The 19,996-nt window shown below is 35.0% G+C and overlaps 1 protein-coding gene across 4 annotated transcripts; it reads right to left on the bottom strand.

Moving 5' to 3' along the window:
* Nucleotides 1-55: 55 nt before the first annotated feature.
* On the bottom strand, nucleotides 56-19,897 carry LOC126820333 (telomerase Cajal body protein 1). 4 transcript variants are annotated; one of them, XM_050548212.2, is made up of 13 exons: nucleotides 19,691-19,833; nucleotides 17,972-18,055; nucleotides 16,197-16,952; nucleotides 13,133-13,234; nucleotides 12,846-12,954; nucleotides 12,281-12,369; nucleotides 11,518-11,608; nucleotides 10,660-10,792; nucleotides 5,797-5,889; nucleotides 4,893-5,011; nucleotides 4,446-4,549; nucleotides 1,147-1,275; nucleotides 56-234 (listed from the first exon to the last, which is right to left on the bottom strand). In XM_050548212.2, exons 3-13 carry the CDS (start codon nucleotides 16,937-16,939, stop codon nucleotides 84-86), a joined length of 1,863 nt encoding a protein of 620 aa, XP_050404169.1. In that variant the 5' UTR covers nucleotides 16,940-16,952; nucleotides 17,972-18,055; nucleotides 19,691-19,833; the 3' UTR covers nucleotides 56-83. The 4 variants fall into 4 exon arrangements, with proteins under 4 accessions (XP_050404169.1, XP_050404178.1, XP_050404189.1 ...); XM_050548221.1 differs by lacking the exons at nucleotides 17,972-18,055; nucleotides 19,691-19,833 and adding an exon at nucleotides 19,848-19,897; XM_050548232.2 differs by lacking the exon at nucleotides 17,972-18,055 and having other exon boundaries at nucleotides 19,691-19,830.
* Nucleotides 19,898-19,996: the final 99 nt, after the last annotated feature.

The following is a 19,996-nucleotide window of genomic DNA, read 5'->3' as shown; positions in this document are numbered from 1 at the left end:
ATAAGTAAGTATATACTGAAATTCATAGTCATTTCAGAACAACTAAAGAAACAAATTTTTTACGACATACACGTACATTTTTATTAAGATCCAAGCCACCACAGTCCTAAACTATAATCAACACTATCTGTTGTCTGTGTAAAATCTTCAGTATCAGAATCATCACTATCTCCTAATGCAGGATAATGTCTTTGACCAGATGAGGTTGCTAATAATGGTAAACTGGGATGTAAACTGAAATAAAATGATTCAGAATTTAAACACAAAAACCTTTATACTTCACAGGGAGAGGGAGATCACTAAAAAAAAAAAAACCAACAATTTTTACAATAATATAATATGTGAACATTTAATTTTCATGTTTTATAGTATTTATAGTTGCAGTCTTTATGTAGAGTGCAAACAATAATCTGCAACAAAGCATCAAAGTGATCATCCAAAAATTGCTAAAAGTGTCCTTTCAATTAACCAGAGTTAATATGTGATTTTTAATTGTGGTATGAATTCTTCTGCTTAAATAACGATAACAGTTATGTCCCTTTATTTTCATTAAAATGTCCGACAAAATTTTTTTTGAAATCCCATCACTGAACCAGACTATACATCACTGAAAACCTTTGCACTCCTTCCTTGAATAAGTTAGGGGGGTTGGAGGGCCGCATGGTTAGCACGTACGCGCGCTGTATCACACGGTCTGTCATTGAGTCAACTGGCGGGGTTTCGATTCCCAGGTTGTACGAGACAAGGAGTAGGGTCACCTGTCCAACCTCGTGGGATTTCTCCAGGTAATCCGGTTTCCTCCCACTGCTAAAGACCCCTACGCGCAAGCGAATTGTTTAAATAAAAAAAATTGAACCATGTGTTAGTCCCAAAATGACCTAGTTTGTGTCGAGTGGACGTTAAACCCGATTTCTCTCTCTCTCTCCCTTGAATAAGTTAACTACCCATAGATATACTAATTTCAAAAATAGTGAATGTGGTCGTTTGGCTACTAACAAGAAGTGTGAATTACAGTATGGCAGAAAACAACTGGACAGTACTTGACCAAAAAATATTGATGAGCATTCAATTTTCTACAGTTATTTGGAGAATTAAAAAAAAGTTGGTAATATAACTATATTTATAAGTAAAATTATATTTTGTTACCTGACACCATTAACTGTATCATGATGAGCTTGATAAGTTAGAATAGGTTGCGGTGTAGTATCAGTACCTAATACATCCCATATATTTATACTACCATTATGATTACCAGATATCATATACCTTCCACTACTATAAAACAAATACAGGCACAGCTGTTAGTTACATGAACATAATATAAATGACTGAGAAATAGTCTGGTCTTTTAGAAGACTAAGCATTTGTACATTATGTACTTGCTTAAAAACATTTTGTGAAATCTTGTTGAAACGTTACATTACAATAAACCAAGTGATTGTATCCATACTAAGTGTCCTAGTATTATAATTATATCATAAATCACTTGCTAATTGACTCTCAAGGATTAAAGCATACACCTCTTAGAATCAATTGTCATCACCATCTAGAAATAGACCCCAACTAAGAGGATAACTTTCTGGAAATTCAAATTTGGTGTGAACTTTAATATCTCAATGACCATATATTTTTATGAATTTTCGTCTTCCCTTCCAGTTTTGTGACTTCTTTCCTAGTCTGAACCAGCGGCTGCCAGGCAAGATACGCCCACATTTCCAAGAGATGGATAGAGAACAAGCTAAAAACAAAAGCAATTTTTTGTACAATCAGGGGCAATAATCCAGAAAGTTATAGTCTGAAATGCCAAATATCAAAAGGGACTGAGATCCTTGGGATATAAAGTTATGTTTTTTATAAGTTTCATCAAAATCGGATAAAAATTGTGAGGATCTACAACCTTCGTATTACATACTTTTACACACAAAGAGCGTCCATTTTGTCAGGCAGTTTCATTTCGATTTTCCCGAAGTTCGAATTCAACCTTCATTCAACAATCAGGGGCCATAATCCAGGAAGTTACGTTCAGATATGGGCAATTACAAAAGGGAACCAAAATCTTAGCGTGTAACGGTGATATATTCACACATTTTTTTTTAAATTGGATAAAAATTGTGACCTCTACAGGGACCACAAGCTAAAAACGCGATTTTTCGTATAATCAAGGGCCATAACTCAGGAAGTTACGATCTGATATGCACGAATATCGAGAGGAACCAAGATCTTCGGATTATAAACGTGTATTTCAAGTTTTGTCAAAATCAGATTAAAATTGTGACCTCTAGAGGGTCCACAACCTTGATATACCCGATGTTTACACTATTTGCATACGAGGGGCGGCCATTTTGTCTGGCAGTTTTGGTCCGATTTTCACGAAATTCGAACTCGACTAACATTATGGTGTAACAGTGATATATTCGAACGTTTTTATAAATCAGATAATATACTATTCAAAAAAAGTAGGGGATATTTGATTTTTAAGTGTTATTAAAGTCACCTAATGAAACTGACGAAGAAACAAATGACAAAATGAAATGAAGTTCACATTCATCGATTTATTCCAAATGATCGTTAGACTAAGTAAGGCACAGACTGACCATTATAAGGGTAAAATGATACCCGGGGTCAAACAGCAAAGTTACCACAGTATCACAACCAAGTCAGTAACGGGTAAATCCTCCTCTGTTTGCCAAACAAGCATTGATCCGACGTGGCATACTCCTAATGAGACGTCTAAGGTCATTTTGGTCCAGATTGTCCCATTCCTGTTGCAACACAGCAGCAAGTTCTTGAACATTGGCAGGACGTTGTTGACGTTGACGTAACCTCTGTCCAAGCATGTCCCAGACATGCTCGATGGGGGAGACTCAGTGCTGGCCAAGGTAATGTGGTGATGTTCTGTTGTTGGAGGTAACCTGTAACGATCCTGGCCCTGTGACATCTTGCGTTGTCATCCTGGAAGATGAAACGGCGGCCATGACGTCGTGCGAACGGCACAACATGGACTGCCAAGATGTTGTCCCGGTAGTACTGGCCTGTAACAAGCCCTGCAACAACATGTAAAGCCGTTCTTCCAGCAACAGTGATGCCTCCCCACACCATAACAGAACCACCCCCAAATCGATCATGTCTGATGACGTTAACGTCTTGGAAGCGCTCGTTTCGACGACGCCACACCCTCCTACGTCTGTCCAAAAAATCAACAGTGAACCTTGACTCATCTGAAAACATCACATTGCTCCAGCGTCGATTATCCCAGTGTTGACGATCCCTACACCAACGACGTCTTGCCTGAATGTGATGATCTCTCAAACAAGGGATCACGCGAGGACGTCGGGCGCGAAAGTGACCCCTATGCAGTCGATTCCGAATCGTCTGGCCACTCACTCTCACACCAGTGTCTGTTTGAAGACGAGCGCTGATCTGATTTGCTGTGATGACATGATTTCTCAAGGCCAAGGTACGGATAAATCGATCCTGGGCTTGAGTTGTCGCCCTTGGTCGACCTGAGCGTGGTCTGTCCTGTACAGATTGTGTATCACGGTATCTGGACCATAGCCTGCTTATGACAGACTGAGAAACATTCATCGTCCGCGCCACAACCGCCTGTGTTGTGCCGATCTGTAGCATGCCAAGGGCACGTAACCTTTCATTTTGGGTAAGCCGACGCATATCAAAATTTGTTTTCTGGTCACTAAAACAATTAAACTGATGTTTCCACCCTGGAATTCAATGCCACAATGACTGTAACATTCAAAGTCAGAGTCGTGCAAATCTTGGGTTGGACCCCCATGATGATCCCAAGCATCACCTGCATTCCATGCGGTAGCTATTGGTGCGTTTGGGCGTCACATGTAACTGGAAATGTTTCTTCTGTTAGGTTCTATAGTGACTTTTTTCGTAGTCATTTGCATATTTTAGTATTATGCCCCCAAAATCAAATATCCCCTACTTTTTTTGAATAGTATAATTGTGACCTCTAGAGGGACCACAAGCTAAAAACACGATTTTTCGTACAATCAGGGGCCATAATTCAGGGAGTTATGATCCGATATGCGCCAATATCAAAAGGAACCAAGATCTTTGGGATATTAACATGCATTTCAAGTTTCATCAAAATTGGGTAAAAAATGTAACCTCTGGAGTGTCCACAAGCTAAAAACGTGATTGTTCGTACAAGCAGGGGCCATAATCCATGAAGTTATGGTCCGATATATGCCACTATAGAGACGAACCGAGATCTTTAGGAGATAGACCTATATTTCAAGTTTCGTCAAAATCGGATACAAATTGTGACCTGTAGAGTGTCCACAAACAAATTGTAGAGGACAGGGGCGACGGCATAATACGTCCACATGAAAATGTGGGCGTATAAAAAACCTCCTTACTTGGCATATAAAATACTTTGGTAAAACATTTGTTCAATATGTAGTTACTAATATACAAACCTGTCTAAATCAAAATAAATTCTCTGATTCGTCTCCACTTCTCGTTTCATTGTCAGCAATATTTTACTTGGATTCCTCAAATCCCAACACAATATTTCTGGATCCTATGTTGGAAAAAAGTTTATAATAATTAAACAAACTATAATTTTGGAACCCTAAAGACATTAGTCATCTTTGAAAGTCATTCTGTGACTTGTATTTCCATTCCCCAAAGTTGGCTGAAATACAAGGAATAGAGTACTTTCTAGCCCACCTGCCTTTTCATACAATGCCTAGAAATCAGCGAAGGTAAGGACCACTTTTTAACCCATATTTCAAGGAATTGACAATCGAGACCCATCCTAAAAGGTTCTTCTTTTTCGTCCTTTCATTTATTGCATGTGAGATGTAAACAAAACATATTCACTACTTGAGATAAATTCATGTATATATGAACATATTAAATACCTTTCTTCCTCCACTGTATAGCTTTGTGCCATCTGGAGAAAACTTGATGTGAGTTACTCCCCCTTGTTGACCTTTAAAACAGCATGCTAATTCCCCTTTTGGTTCATAATATAATGCAACTGTAAACATATAGATAAATTAAACAAATTCGGTAAATTTAGACATTAATATGTTTTCACATTATTGAGAAATGAATTTAAATGAAATGGGGTTTAACGTCCAACTGTTCTGCTCCAAACTGGGCTAATGAAAACGGACATACACCATACAGTGTGCTATGAGGGAAATTTTGCCCGGACAGCAGCACTACTACGGCCTACTCTTATATCGAATTCCAACTGTCATGGGATCTTTTACGTCATGCCAATGTGTACACAGGACCTCAGTTTTTTGTCCCATCCCAACGACTAGACAGCTGTTCTTGCCAGACCCTCTGTCCTGCATCACTGACAAGGGAGAACCACACCGGAAAATCTGGATGAACTTCCTCAGTCAATGCAGGGATCGAACACCTGACCTCCAGGCTAGTGAGCCAGAGTCTTACCCACTTAGCCACCGTGATCCCCCACATTATTGAGTCATATGATTAGGAATTCATAGGGATCATTGTAATGGTAGACACAGAAGTATCGCTAGAACAGCTATGCAGTTTGGAAGTCCTACAGTGATAGCAGAATGCATGTTGTTTTGTGTAAGACAGACCTTGCCATAAAAAAATACGAGGAGTTTAAAGAATCATTCTCCCAAGCTTTTACTTGAAATCGAGTAGGCAAGCATCACCTACAATACACATACAGTTTATATGCATGACTATAGGGGTTATGCTTCAAATTAAAAATAAACATAGTTTCTACTATTAAATAATATTATATACAGATAATAATATATGAATAAGTCAACTTACTGGTTCTAGAGTATGATCCAGCAGCATATAAACTATAATCTACAGGACTGTGTTCTATACATGATATAATACCAGGCTGACCAATACTCTTTGCTATAATATAACATAATACATGTAATAGTACCTTCACTAATGCTATAAAATCTAAAGCAAACTTGAAGAACAGGAAAAATGACGCAATATGATATATTATCAAAAAGCTTAAAGTTACAAACCATGGTGGGGCATTTTTTGGATAAAATCTACTTTCCAGGGCTTAACTCAAGCTAGAATTCAAATTCAAATTGATCTTTTTTATAGACCTTTACCACATTAAATATAGGTGGCATTAGCTTGTTTATACTATTGATGATTGGAGTAGGCAGAAATGCTGCTATCTAGCAAGAGTCTCATTCCTAGCATACTGCACACTAACTGACCATAGAATAAAATGACCAAAGTATTGCATTGATGATTAGTTAAAACTCTATTCCATTCACTTAAAACATATCGCACCATAAAATTATACATTTATCTACATTTGTCAAAATGAACCGAGTACCCATTTTGCATACCACATGAGCATTGAACAGTCTCAAATATTAGGGAAATTCTCATTCAACAGAGTTAAGCAGTATAACAGGGGCACTTACATTTTAGATATTTTCATTTGAGTCAAGATTCTGTGTGTAACAGGAAGAGTGTCAGTAACATTCGGTTGAATTTGTTTAAGTTGTGATTTTTTAATGAAAGCATATAATTATTTTACCCATAAGGATTATTAATGATTCATTTTAATATTAATACTTGTTAATACCTTATCCAAGGGAGATAACTATTATTTTATATACAGTACTCTCTAGAATTATGGCAGAATAAAGTTCTGGTTGAGTGTATTCTGTGTCAGCTTGAGTGTTAGGTAGCTTTAACAAATAGTAACAGATTGTGGTTTATTTTTAAGAGTAAGAGAAGAACTTTGTGTAGTCTGTAGACAATCTATATTAGTGAGAATATTGCAATCCGAAATTTAGACTAAAATATCCACCAAAATAAACCCACCTTCCTTGAAGTCTAAACCATATGAACATTACAAACAAGAATTGTTTGCCTGGAGAAAGGTCACAGATTTGGAGAAAATAAAGCAGAGTGTAATAATAGCACTGAGTCTGCCAGAAGATGATATCAGAATACCAGGGAGAAAGTTTTTGATCAGCTGAAATTGGAAGGCCTGAAGAAAGATAATGGATTGGAACTATTGATAAAGTGCCCCGTGCAGCGAAAATTTTCTCTACTGGAAGTTGAACTCGACATGGAGAATGTGCTCGCTTCAGTGGCTTGTCTCGAAAGTGATTTCTGGCTAGTCCCGCGACACGATAACACTCTATAAATAGCCATCGCACATGAAATTCTCTACACATCTATCAACTATTACAGCCATAAAAAAACCTATTATTGACGTTTCTGAATAGCAGTAATATTTAACTTTTTGGTTATTACCACAGCTTTAGAAATTACATTCATTTTATCTTTTAAATTGCTTTATCATTAACTATACCATTAGGAGCGGCATATTTTGGTTTAGTACAAATAATATCTCTGAAACACTCGGGTTAGGCAAGAACATGAAACTAGCAGTAGTTTACAAGGTTCTTAAAACAGTTGTTGAGTTGCCTAACGTGCGTGTTTCTAAATTCAATTTCTTGTTCCAGCTTTCTGTTATGTTTCGTAAAAGAGTAGTCTTGAAATCCCAGCCTGTCAATCAGATGGAGAATGGTCGGTAGACTGGTTAAGCAAGACTAATTTCAAAACAATTCAAAAGTGCCCGGATATTATGGCTGACACTTGTAACCATTTTTCAGTCTATTATTTATTGATGGTTAAATGGTCATAGCTTATTAAGTACAACATGATCGTTCATTTAATGACTATAAATGTGCGAAACTGATTTAAGGCTTGGTATATATATAAATATTGTGGTGTAATTGTCAAGATATTTGGAGATATTTATTTATGGTGGGGCACCCTACTATTAACAGACAGTTTAGAGAAATTTGAGGTATTTGAAAATTTTAAGAGAGAAGTGGATCAGACTATTTCAGAATATATATATCAATTTTTGATGCTATTTATACGAAAATAGAGAAGAAAAATATGAAGTTATACCAACTAAAAAATTAAACCCAACTGGTTGTGATGGTCGAACACTTACATGTAGAACATGTGGTTCATTTAGACATTTAGTTTCTGTGTGCCCAGATAATTGGGAGAATATGGCAAAAGTAAATATTGCGGAGCAAGAAGAGGAGGTAATTCTATTCACAGGAAGTAAGAAAGATAATGTTAAAGAGTTAGCTGTTGATGCCACAAATTGTGCTGTATTAGATAGTGCATGCAGCAGTACAGTTTGTGGAAGAAATTGGATTGACAGGTATATTGCTTCATTAAACAGTGATGAAAAACAAAAGATTCAAGAAAATAATGGAGTGAAGATGTTTAAATTTGGATTTGGAAAGGAAGAGTTAATTAAAACAGATGTTGTATCTTCAGATATACCTTTGCTATTATCAAGAAGTTCCATGAAATCTGCTGGAGTGAAATTGGACTTAGTGAATGACACTGCTAATATATTTGGTAAAGATATTTTATTAAATCTGACAGCTTCTGGACACTATTATGTACCAATGGACAGAACAGTGACAATATCACCCACCAATGAAAAGATTAATCCTACTGTTAAAGGATGCCGGAATTTGGAGAGATGAGTATACCGATATACATGTATTACAAGATATGCATTTCAACTGACAGCTGTGTAAATTTTATTCAACCACACCACCCCGTCCATCAGTGGGAATTCCAATGGCCAAAGAATTCAATGAAAAAGTTGTGATGGATCTCAAACAATGGAAAGGCCAATGAATTCTACATATGATAGATATGTGGTCAAGGTATACCATCTCCGTTATTATCGAGAGAAAGCGACCATCTGATGTAATAGAAGCTATGATGAAACATTGGGTGGGTGTATATGGAGTTATGGGAGGAATTATGACTTACAATGGTGGAGAATTTAGTTCTGATGAATTAAGAGAGGTAGTATCAATACTTAACATCTGAGTCAACACTACTGCAAGAGAAAGCCCATTTCAAAATGTATTATGTGAGCGAGTCCATGCTATCACAGATACAATGTTGACTAGATTAGCATCTGAACATGAAGATATAGAGAATCAAACATTGCTTAGCTGGGCAAACATGGCATGAAACTCCTTTCAGATGAAAAATGGATATAGCAGCCATCAGCTAATGTTTGGACAAAACCCTAAAGTACCAGCATTGCATGGGACCACAAGTACCGAAACATTTACAAAGCATTTAAATGCTTTACATGCGTCAAGACAAGCCTATATAGAATCTGAGTCAAGCGAACGAATTTGGAGAGAACTAAGAACAAAAATCAGAGCATCGGAACAATTATTCCAACCAGGTGAAATAGAGTATATTATAAGAGAGAAAGAAGAGAAAGATGGCTTGGACCAAGAAAAGTAATATTCCAGGATGGGAAAGTGATATTTGCTAGGCATGGTGGAGTATTTGTTGAGTATTGCCAAACAGACTACTAAAAGCTGAAGACATTACCTGTACAGACATTCAGGAAGAACAGAAGGATGATCAGTCTAGAGTCACAGAAACATCAAAAGAATTCAAACCAATAACAGAAAATTTGCCTTCTATCGACATAGACACTTTTCATGATTTACCTCCAGTCACAGATAAACATGTTGATCAAACAGCTAGGGTTAATGACAAAATACAGTATAAAGATGGTAATCAGTGAATTAAAGTTAAAGTTCTGGGGCGTGCTGGCAAAGCAATAGGAAAGTACAGCACCTGGTATAATATTGAACATGAATCAAGGCCTGACATGGCATTTGAGAAGATAACCATGAGCACAAAACTACAACGTGCAACCATTGAGAACCTTACCAGAGCAATCAAGCAGATAAATAGACTTAAAGACATTAACTCTATAATCAGATTTCCACAACTCACATTCAACAAATCTGAATTAAAATTAATCTTATATACGGACGCATATCTGAGAAATATAAACAATAGTACAGGAAGCATACGTGCACATATTCTGTGCTTAGTGGACTGTGACAAAACCTGCTGTCCAATATTGTGGCATGCTGGAAAAATAAAATGCGTTGTGCAATCTACTATTGCAGATGATATGCTTAGCCTCCAAGGAGGACTTGAATCCTGTTTTTACTATAGAAAAATTATAACAGACTTGCTAGGATTTCAAGAATGTGATATTATTATTAGGGCTTATGTTGATAATAAGAGTGTCATTGAGGCAATTTTCTCTACAAAACAAGTTGATAATAAACGCTTAAGAATCGATGTTGCTGCGATAAGCAAATCGTTTGAAAATCACAATGTTAAGAACATTCTGTGGTGCAAAGGTAAACAGCAACTGACGAACAGTATGACAAAACAAGAAGCATCAAGATACAGTCTTCTCAGTGTATTACACTATGGACAAATGTGAAATTAATTGACAACCTAATTGAAGACATTATTATTACAAGATGTTATTAAAAAGAAACAAAACAAAATACAGCAAAAAGAATAAAAGAAAATAAAATTAATGTTAATGATTTATTTTAATACTAATAGGCAACTATTATTTTATAAACTCTCTAGAATTGAGATTAGTTATGGCAGAATAAAGTTATGGTTGAATGTATTCTGTGCCAGCTTGAGTGTTAGGCAGCTTTAACAAGGATATCCACTGAAATCCATGGGCTACAATTAATTGTGAAATGATATCAATGACTATTCTTTTTATTTCTACTTCTACCACATTATTTTTACCAAATGTTTGTCTTCTTTGGAAATCTCTGCCAGGTCTTGATACATCAAATACTCGGATAGTTTTATTAAAACCACAGTAAATTTTACTGCCATCAGGATTAAAAGATACACTGTGAGCTGCTACTAATTCATCCTATAAAATAACAATATAAATCACTGATGGTATAATCTCAAATAAACTTTAAATCTATCATTTTGAAGGTAAAAAAACCCCAACTATTTTTGGCCAAGGAACTTGTTGTTCTTGGGGGAGAAGATCTTCTTCACAAAAAGTCTATGGCTACTACGCCAATTAATGTATGATCGAAATGAAACTTGGCACGCTTGTTCCTTGGCCAAATGCGCATAGATTGACAGACTTCCATTTCTGATGACATCACAATTCCAAGATGGCTGTGATGATGTCATACTCAGTTCCTGGTATGGTGGTCAACAGCAGACATAAATTTGGCATCTTAGTATGAAACAAGGGTTTTCTAAATAACATGTCAACAATTCTTGGATTTATTTATTTACAAAACAAGAATGCATAATATGTAGACCTGTGTGATATTATTCTACACCAAGAAACCAAAACGATAAAGAGGAATGTAGAAAAACCTATATGAAATGAAGTAAGTTCTAATTGAGGGAATGAGGTTCTTTGACCATGTGAAATAACTATAGTTGAACACAAGAACAGTGGCTTGGTACAACAGTGTGAAGTGAGATAAGGTCACAGAAATAATACAAGGGGTAAACGTTATACAATGTATAGAAATAAATAAGAAATGCAAAAAACTTGACCAAAAATTGGTCAGTGTAGGTTTCAGTAACAAACATGATAAGAATAAATTGAGATGTGTGTAACATACTTACAGCTTGATCATATGATTTATAACTACATAGTAATTCTCCGGTAAATGCATCCCACATGTGAACAGGCATACATCTACCTGTACTGATCAGACTGAAAAATACAAGTTTATATGAATATTTAGTAAACCTTTTTGGAAATTGTTTTGGAGTGATTAGTCAGTTTGGGTTAGGTCAAAACCAAGAACTGAATTTATCTGATGTGTTTCAATACATGATGGGACAAGCTCTATACTTTTAAATTTTCAATTCAAAAGAATAAGTGAAGGTGGCGGGTTTACAAATTTTAGTTTCATCTTTCGTCTTTGGTTTAAAAGATGTAAATCTTTGATTTAGGTCAAATTAAATGATTGAATTGGGTCAATCTCATGTGTTATTTCAATTAGTGATAGGATAATATATACAATTAATTTTGGTTTCATAAGATTAAGCAGAAGTTGACTTGTTTACCAATTGTAGTTTCATATATCTAGAGACATACAATTTTTTAAAACAATTACATACTGTCACAAAACAAATCAAATCAACATTTAAATGAAGCAACAATCATATTTTTGACCCATGCAAATCAGACAAATCAGTAAATCATAATTGTTGGTTCTATATCTGCAGATCTAAAAAGTTTAAAAATAGACGGGTACCCAGTTCTCAAACAAATCAAATATAATTATATCAACACTTTTATTTCTAATCCTTAAAAGTTCTAGTGGGTGCTGACTAGTCTGTCTAGATTGAAAAGTCATCCATTTACAACACAGTAACTTACCAACACGTTGCAGGATCAGAAGAATTCATCAATGGATACCAACAGTAATCATAGATGGTCTCCCCTCCTTTCATTTTCAATATACTTGTCTGATTTAATTTAAATAAAAAAAACATTCAGTACAACACATCGAACATTACATCAAGGCATATACAGTAATTTAAATCTTAACCCAGTCAGTCCAAGTTAGCATAGCAAGTAGTGTATTATTAAAAGGAGGGTACCAAATTTGGTGACTTTGAGATATTTCACAACTGTACAATGAAAATATTGATACTATGTATATCTCCTTACTGTAAAATGGTATTAAAATACTACCTCTTCTAATAATCAGAAAATATATCACAATATATTGTTTAGGCGAATGATATTGATGTATATTAATACCCAGTATACTGATATATTGTTACAGGCCTAACAAACAATCCAGTGATCAGAAGGCTTGAAATCTGGCTAACAGCTGAATTCACTTTAAAATTTTGATGATAGTGTTGAAACACTGTGCATTCTTTTGATTAATATCCTACACTTATTGTCCGTTCGACTGCATTATCAAATAACTCACCATTTGTGGAACATTTTCCATGTTACCATAATATACCTCTGGTGGTGTGTTAAATAATCTGAGGTAATTATCATCACTATTAGTTAATATACAACTACCATCAGGTGACCTATAATAGATAATTATCATCACTATTAGTTAATATACAACATATTATCAGGTGACCTGTAATAGATAATTATCATCACTATTATTAATTAATACCTGGTGACCTGTAATAAATAATTATCATCACTAGAAAAAAGCCCAGAAAATTAAGATAATCTGTGAACAAGTAAATAACTCACCATTTACAGCCTTTTAAGAAGTTCTGTTCTTTATGTTCAAACTCGGTCCATGCTCCAGTTATCTGACCAGGGTTTTTGCTAAAATCATATTGTATCTCATAACTGAAAGTGTAAAAGTAAAAGAAACTAGAACTCCAACGGAGTACTGAAGGCTTTACCCACACTGAAAACGTCACGGTGAGCCCAAGATAGCATTCTCGACGACATTTTGAAATCTTGGTTAAGCTCGCAACCAAAGACACAATTAGAGTCGACGCCAAAAATCTAAAGTCGCAGTCGAAACCGGAATTGAAACGTATATCACTTTAATGATAAAAATTGGAAACCTTATTGTGCGTAATGTGAATTTACATCGAAATCGAAGTAGTTACCTCAAGGACGTAATTAGAGTTGATATTAGAAATCGATGTCGTAATCAAGACACACCGAAGTTATGGTCAAAACTGGAATCTTATTAGATATTAAGTCAAAATTGTAGTTCTTATAAGAGTTTAGGTTGAAACTCATAGTGTAATTAGAAATGAAATGAAATGGGTTTTAACGTCTAACTCATAACTGTTGACAACTTTCATGAGGAAAAATCTATCGCTTCTTACACGCATAATGGCAAAAGAAAAGAAAAAATAGTTTTGCAATAGGGTCGAAAAAGCAGTATTAATTTTCCATTGTCTTTAGCACTCAACATCAATTTTTCTTTTCTATGTATTTTGTTTATAAATAGCTGCAGTGGAGCGCATTTTATTCATTGGGTTAAAGTGATGACGTCATGTAGAGAAAAATCCTGGGACATTACTTACTAAAATGACATATTTTCACTCTAGAATCACTGACCCCATATTTTGGTTAACAGTAAAACACTCTTAGTTCAACAATTGTCACCTTGAAAAAAAAAAGCTCTCTATATAAGTATGATTTATCACACTCTTACCGAACGTTTCACTTAACAAACAAATACACAGTTTTCTATTCTCGGTCCCCTTTTCTCCTACACATAAACAAGAATACTGATTAAAGACTCTACAGACTTCTTACAGTTTCTGAGTTCTACGCGAAATGGAAAAAGAACAGTTTCATGAATTGGCCGAAAAGCAATGTCGTGGTCCACACTGAAGTTATGGTAAAAACTGGAATCGCAATAGATGTTATCAAAGTAAAAATTGTAGTTGTAATATAGAGTTTAGGTTGAAACTCAAGGTGTAATTAGAAACAAAATGAAATGGGGTTTAACGTCTAACTGTTCTGCTCGGAGTGGGCCAGGAGGAAAGTTTTGCCCGTACAGCGGTGCTAGTCTACTCTTATATAGAATTCCAACTGCCAAGGGATCTTTTACGGTCATACCAATGTGTACACGGGACTTCGGAATCGCGTTCATGTCAGCTACTCAAAGTCAAATATGTAACTGGTTCAAAAATTGATTGAATATTGAATGAATATGCGCCAATTTTCTGGTTTCGTGCATGTGAAAGGTTTGACGTCACTAACATGTAAAAACTTAATAATTACACATAAAGTCCATGCTTAAACATCATCCAGTTTTCAGTCACAAGTACAATATTCCCTATTACTGCAAATTGGACTTGCTTATAAACAGCGTCAGCCGTCGATTCAGTCTAGATGATTACGGCTATGAGATAATTTTGACAAAGAAGCAACCATATTAATTTAAAGGCTAAATATTACACAAAGAAATCAACTATTTCTGTTATAGGGTCAATATACTCATAGTTGCAATAATTTTAGTTCAAATATTGTCAATGTGAAAGAAAAGACACTCTTGAATATGCTCTATATACGTTGACAAAACGTACAGATTGTATCCACCCTTACTGCATGTTTCGCTTAACAATGAAAGGTGCCGTTTTCAATTTTCGATCCCTTTGTTCTCGTACTCCTGATATTTGGGACTGTTGTACAATGATTTTATACATAAGACTACCGATAAGACTCTCTGTAGAAGAAGTTTCCAAAAAATATTATGTTGACTTTTCTAGAAAAAGACCTCTAAAAATGTTCTAAATCGTAAAAATATGAAGTTTTCGATTTTCGATTTCTTTTTTCTGCTACATCTGACATTTCAAAAGATAGGCTGCCAGGCAACAAAACATACAACCACAGCAGCTAAATCGTCCGGGCAGTCAACAAGAGTTATCACATATTTTTACTTTTTTCGGTAATAAAACATTTATAATACACTAAAATCTGATTAAGAATAACAACTCATTTTAAAAGTAATTATCAGAAAATCATTAGAATTTGTCTGCTTTTTATAAAGTTCTGTCCCATGCTAACGTTTAGTATACGAAACATTTAATATCATGGATTTAGCTGTTCAAGTAATCAAAATTCATTGAAAATCATTATACTTGTTCATCTCAAGACCTTAGACTCTGTGTATCAATCTGAAGTCAATCGGATGATAACTTTAGCCTATAGAGCGTCACAAGATTTTTCAAAGTGATCAAGGGTCATAACTTTGGCAGTAATTATCGGAAATCTTTAGGATTCTTCGTCTCAAGACCTCAAACACTGTGTATAAATTTAAAGTCAATCGGATATTAACTTTAGCCTCTAGAGCATCCACAAGAGTTTTTGAAGTGATCAAGGGTCATAACTTTGGCAGTAATTATCGGAAATCTTTAGGATTCTTCGTCTCAAGACCTCAAACACTGTGTATAAATTTAAAGTCAATCAAAATCAAATCAGATTTTCACAACAAAACTTATATCGTTGGAATCCAAAAATGTAATCAGAATTGAAAAATTCCTAGAAATAAACAATTTAGAAAATTGTAAATATGAGAAAAATTGGTTGGGAATTAGCAGAATTATGGCCGATTTTCAATTTGCGTGCACGTTAAAGATCTGCTATGCGCACAAATTTCATTTTACATTTAAACACTAGCCACACCCATTTTCCCAAGAGAAAACCAAACTGCAGACCTCTATCTCTTTATAGTTGCTGAGAAATAAGATCCCTCCCAAAAAAATAAATAATAATAATAATATTAATCTTAGTAATAACAATAGTCTTTCACCGAAGGTGAAAGCCTAATAAGTTGGCCCACCTTTGGTGAGATTCATCTGCTTCAGTGCTCTCTTCATTTGCTGGTATACTTTCTTCATTTACTGGTATATTTTCATCTGCCATAGCTGTCTCTAACTCTTCACATCTATTTAAAGCCTCCAGTTTCTGATTTTCTAACAATCTTTCACTTTCTAACTGCTCGCCTGTTTCTATTCTCTGCCTTTTACAAGAATGAACACCCTCTTCGTCTTCAGCAACCTTATGTTTGGTTTTCGGTAGAAATTTATTTTCACTTAATTCAGTTGTTTCTTCACTTAAATTGGTGTTTGTATTATCAGTAATATTTTGATGTACATTTTCACTAATTACAGTTGCTGGAATCACAGGTTCAACAATTGATTCAGAAAGTTCACTTTTATTTTCACTATTAGAACTGAATAATTCCTTGGATTTTTTAAAAGATTTGTCACTGATAGTCAAATCAACATGAGCAGAACTACATGATGTCTTTTCAGCATTTTGTTCCTGATTGTCAGTTTCACTTTTATTTGAATGTATTGTGGTAATGTCCTGGGATGCCTTTCTGGAATCTTTCTGTTTTAAACTTTGTTCATTTTCACAGCTTATCAAATGTGTCTGGCTGTTTTCGGGTTGCATATTGTCTAAACAATCGTCAATATTTCTAAAGAGGTGCTGAGTGTTTATGTAAGATATATCTTGATTGGTCTGATGACCATCCCCATCTATCTCTTTATTAGATTCCATGTTTTCTTGAGTATCCATATTGGATGATCACCTAAAGAACAAAATAAAGGTTTTTTCTTCAATTTCTCTTGCTTTTATTGTATAAAATAGCTCCATGACCAGTGAAAGAATTTAATGCCCAACTTATGACCCAAATCCATCCCAATTCCCATTGGTTATGCTGAACTAATTATAAGTCTATCGCATTTGTTTCATTAAAGTAACAAAAGTCGTTAATTGTAATACTTTGTCAGAAGTCTTAAACATTTTCTTAACAATCAAAATATGTCATGGCAAATAATGTCAAAAGAATACATTTGTTCATTATTATTTCACTGCAATTGATCAATAACATGGACCTTGCCAATCAGTCCATTACCATAAATAATAGCTGGTGGTACAGGCATTCGTGGAATTATCCGAAAGCTTTTAAAAAATCCTCCAATAAAAGTTATTAAAAAATTTAAAATTTTTGACTTTTCTGTGCAGATCTATTATTGGTACCTACATGTAGTGCTCTCCTATTTTAATTACTTTATTTAAAAGATTTCAACTTCTGAACTTCATGTGACAAGGGTCAAGGAGGCAATGCGCATATTCTTATCCGCCAATTATCCCGTCATTAAATGTTTCATCTGTTCTGTACATATAATTAAATATTTCACTAATCCATTCAAATTTTCGCTAATACATGATCATCTTGGAAATATTTTATTGTGTATGTATATACTATATAACATGTAATTGTCTGCGATATCACTTAGGTTGAAACGGACATTAAATAAAACTATTTCACACACTGATAATCCGCCTAATCCTACGTGGTATTTACCATGGATCACTGCGTTAGTTTTATTCGTTTAATGAATTTTGTGACCGTCAGTTTCCTGGTATAAGTACGAACAAGGTTATGCGAAAAGAAAAGTATGATTGCATATAGTTGATTACCTTAAAGGAAGAAGATTCTATTTTTTTATTGCAAGCATGCCACTGCCCGAAACAACCATAATTAATATGGGTATTATATTTATGTGAAGTTGCAAACAAAAGTATATTTTAGTGGGAACTGACCAATTTTTGGTTGCATCACAGCCCGGCAGCTCTTTGAAAAAATTGGGCCCACAGTTTACTGGAACAAGTACGAGCAAGGCGATACTGAAAGAAAAACCGACCAATTTTTTGTTGCGTCACAGCCCGACAGCTCTTTGAAAACATTGGGCCCACAGTTTACTTGTACAAGAACGAGCAAGGCGATACCGGAAAGAAAAGCATGATCACACTGCTGATTACCTTTAAGGACTTAAGCAGTAACGAGAATCCAGAGAGAGGGTGAGAAATGGGGTTTAACTCGACGCCGATTAGGTCATTTCATACTAACATATGGTTTAATTTTATTTCAATAATTCGCTAGTGCGTAGGGGTCTTTCTTTTACTTTAGCAGTGGGAGGAAACCGGAGAAAACCCACAAGGTTGGACAGGCAACCCTACTCCTTGTCACATACAACCGAGGATTCGAAACCACGCCAGTTGACTCAATGTCAGGCCTTGTGATACAGCGCGCACTTGCTAACCATTCGGCCATCAAACCCCCCTGCGAGAATTCAGAAACACGTACATAATACATTGCACTTTGTAAAATATTTAAAAATCTATCAACTGTTTGTCGTAAATGTATTTATCACAACTATACAAAAATAACACTGAAGTTTACGGTGATTACAGGAAATATTTTTAGAACATTCAGTCACGTGATCAGTTGACGTATTGCGAAGATTATCTTATTCTTAAGTCGTTTTTGTGAACCGATTAGATTAGACCGATTAGCTATTATACGCATTTGTGAACCAAGTTGATTATGCTAATCGTTACATTTGTGAGACGATTTAACTCAACTGATTAGGCAAATCGACCTAATCCTCCCAGGAGGTGTTTAGGCGATTAGATTTGATGTTTTTAAAATGGCGGAATGTTCGATGTCGTAAGTAATTTTTAATGCTTATTGTTGTTTTTCTCCATAAAAAATGTTTTTTTAAAACGCATTTGTCATGTTTAATGTTAACTTTATAATCCACAAGAATGTTAGATCACCTCTAAGCAATTTTAGGTCCTCTGGGTGGCCTAATTTTAGTAAAATGTTAAGTCACTCCCGTTAGGCCTAACAGTAACACTGCCAGCAGTGTTACTGTAGGTAGTCTACTGCCTAGTCGTTAACTTGGACTACACTTGAAACACACGCCCCCCTCGTCATGTTTTGACATATCGATCAATATCTGTAACCAGTCGCTCTCTCTGAGTAAGTGTTATCACGTGGTTGTCACTGTTGCGTAAGGTCTAGCCTATCTGTCCTTCTGTTCTGTGATACTCACATTGAGTGATAGAAAAAAAAACATGTATGTACTGATAGATCCTAGGTTTTCTCAGGACACTTTTTACATGTTTTGTCACTTCAGTTTTCAAAAAAATACTTGAACTTGTTGGACATAGATTATTTCTAACGGCAACCATTTTTACTTTTTTGCGTAGATAACCTTCATGTCTTTAACAAGTCATCAATAATAAGCAGAGACAATTTTTTTTTCTGATCGGTGTCCGTGATGGCAGCCATCTTACCAAATCGTAATTATCAAATTTCACATTTGTGGACCATAGCTAATCAAATCGAAATCATACCAAATCGTACTAGCAAATCAAAACCTAATCTAATCGACTCACAAAAACGCCATTAGTTTAGCGTACACGCTAATTTACTTATATTATGCAGTCCTTGAAAATTATTTGAAAAATCATTACAGCGATAGAGGACAGATCCTACATGCCATGGGGGCGTCAACATCCTACTTTGAACCTTAAAAACATTCAGGAGTAATCAGCTTTTGCAAATCAACAACGTCATTGGAAATAATTCAAAATATTACACACAAATTTGAAAAAATATAAACTTGTTTACAAAAATAAAGTCTTCACTCCAGAATGACTTCCCCTTATGGGTAAATGCCATATTCTGACTTACAGATATATTTTCCGAAATACAATTGAATTGGTTTGAAATATTTTCTAATTGTTATTGAGTTAAAATTTAATCATTATTTAATAGAA

The sequence above is a fragment of the Patella vulgata genome, chromosome 1 (genome assembly GCF_932274485.2).
Source record: "Patella vulgata chromosome 1, xgPatVulg1.2, whole genome shotgun sequence".
Taxonomy (NCBI): Eukaryota; Metazoa; Mollusca; class Gastropoda; family Patellidae; genus Patella; species Patella vulgata.
Note: the sequence above shows the minus strand (reverse complement) of the source record. Positions and strands in the feature narration are given on the sequence as shown.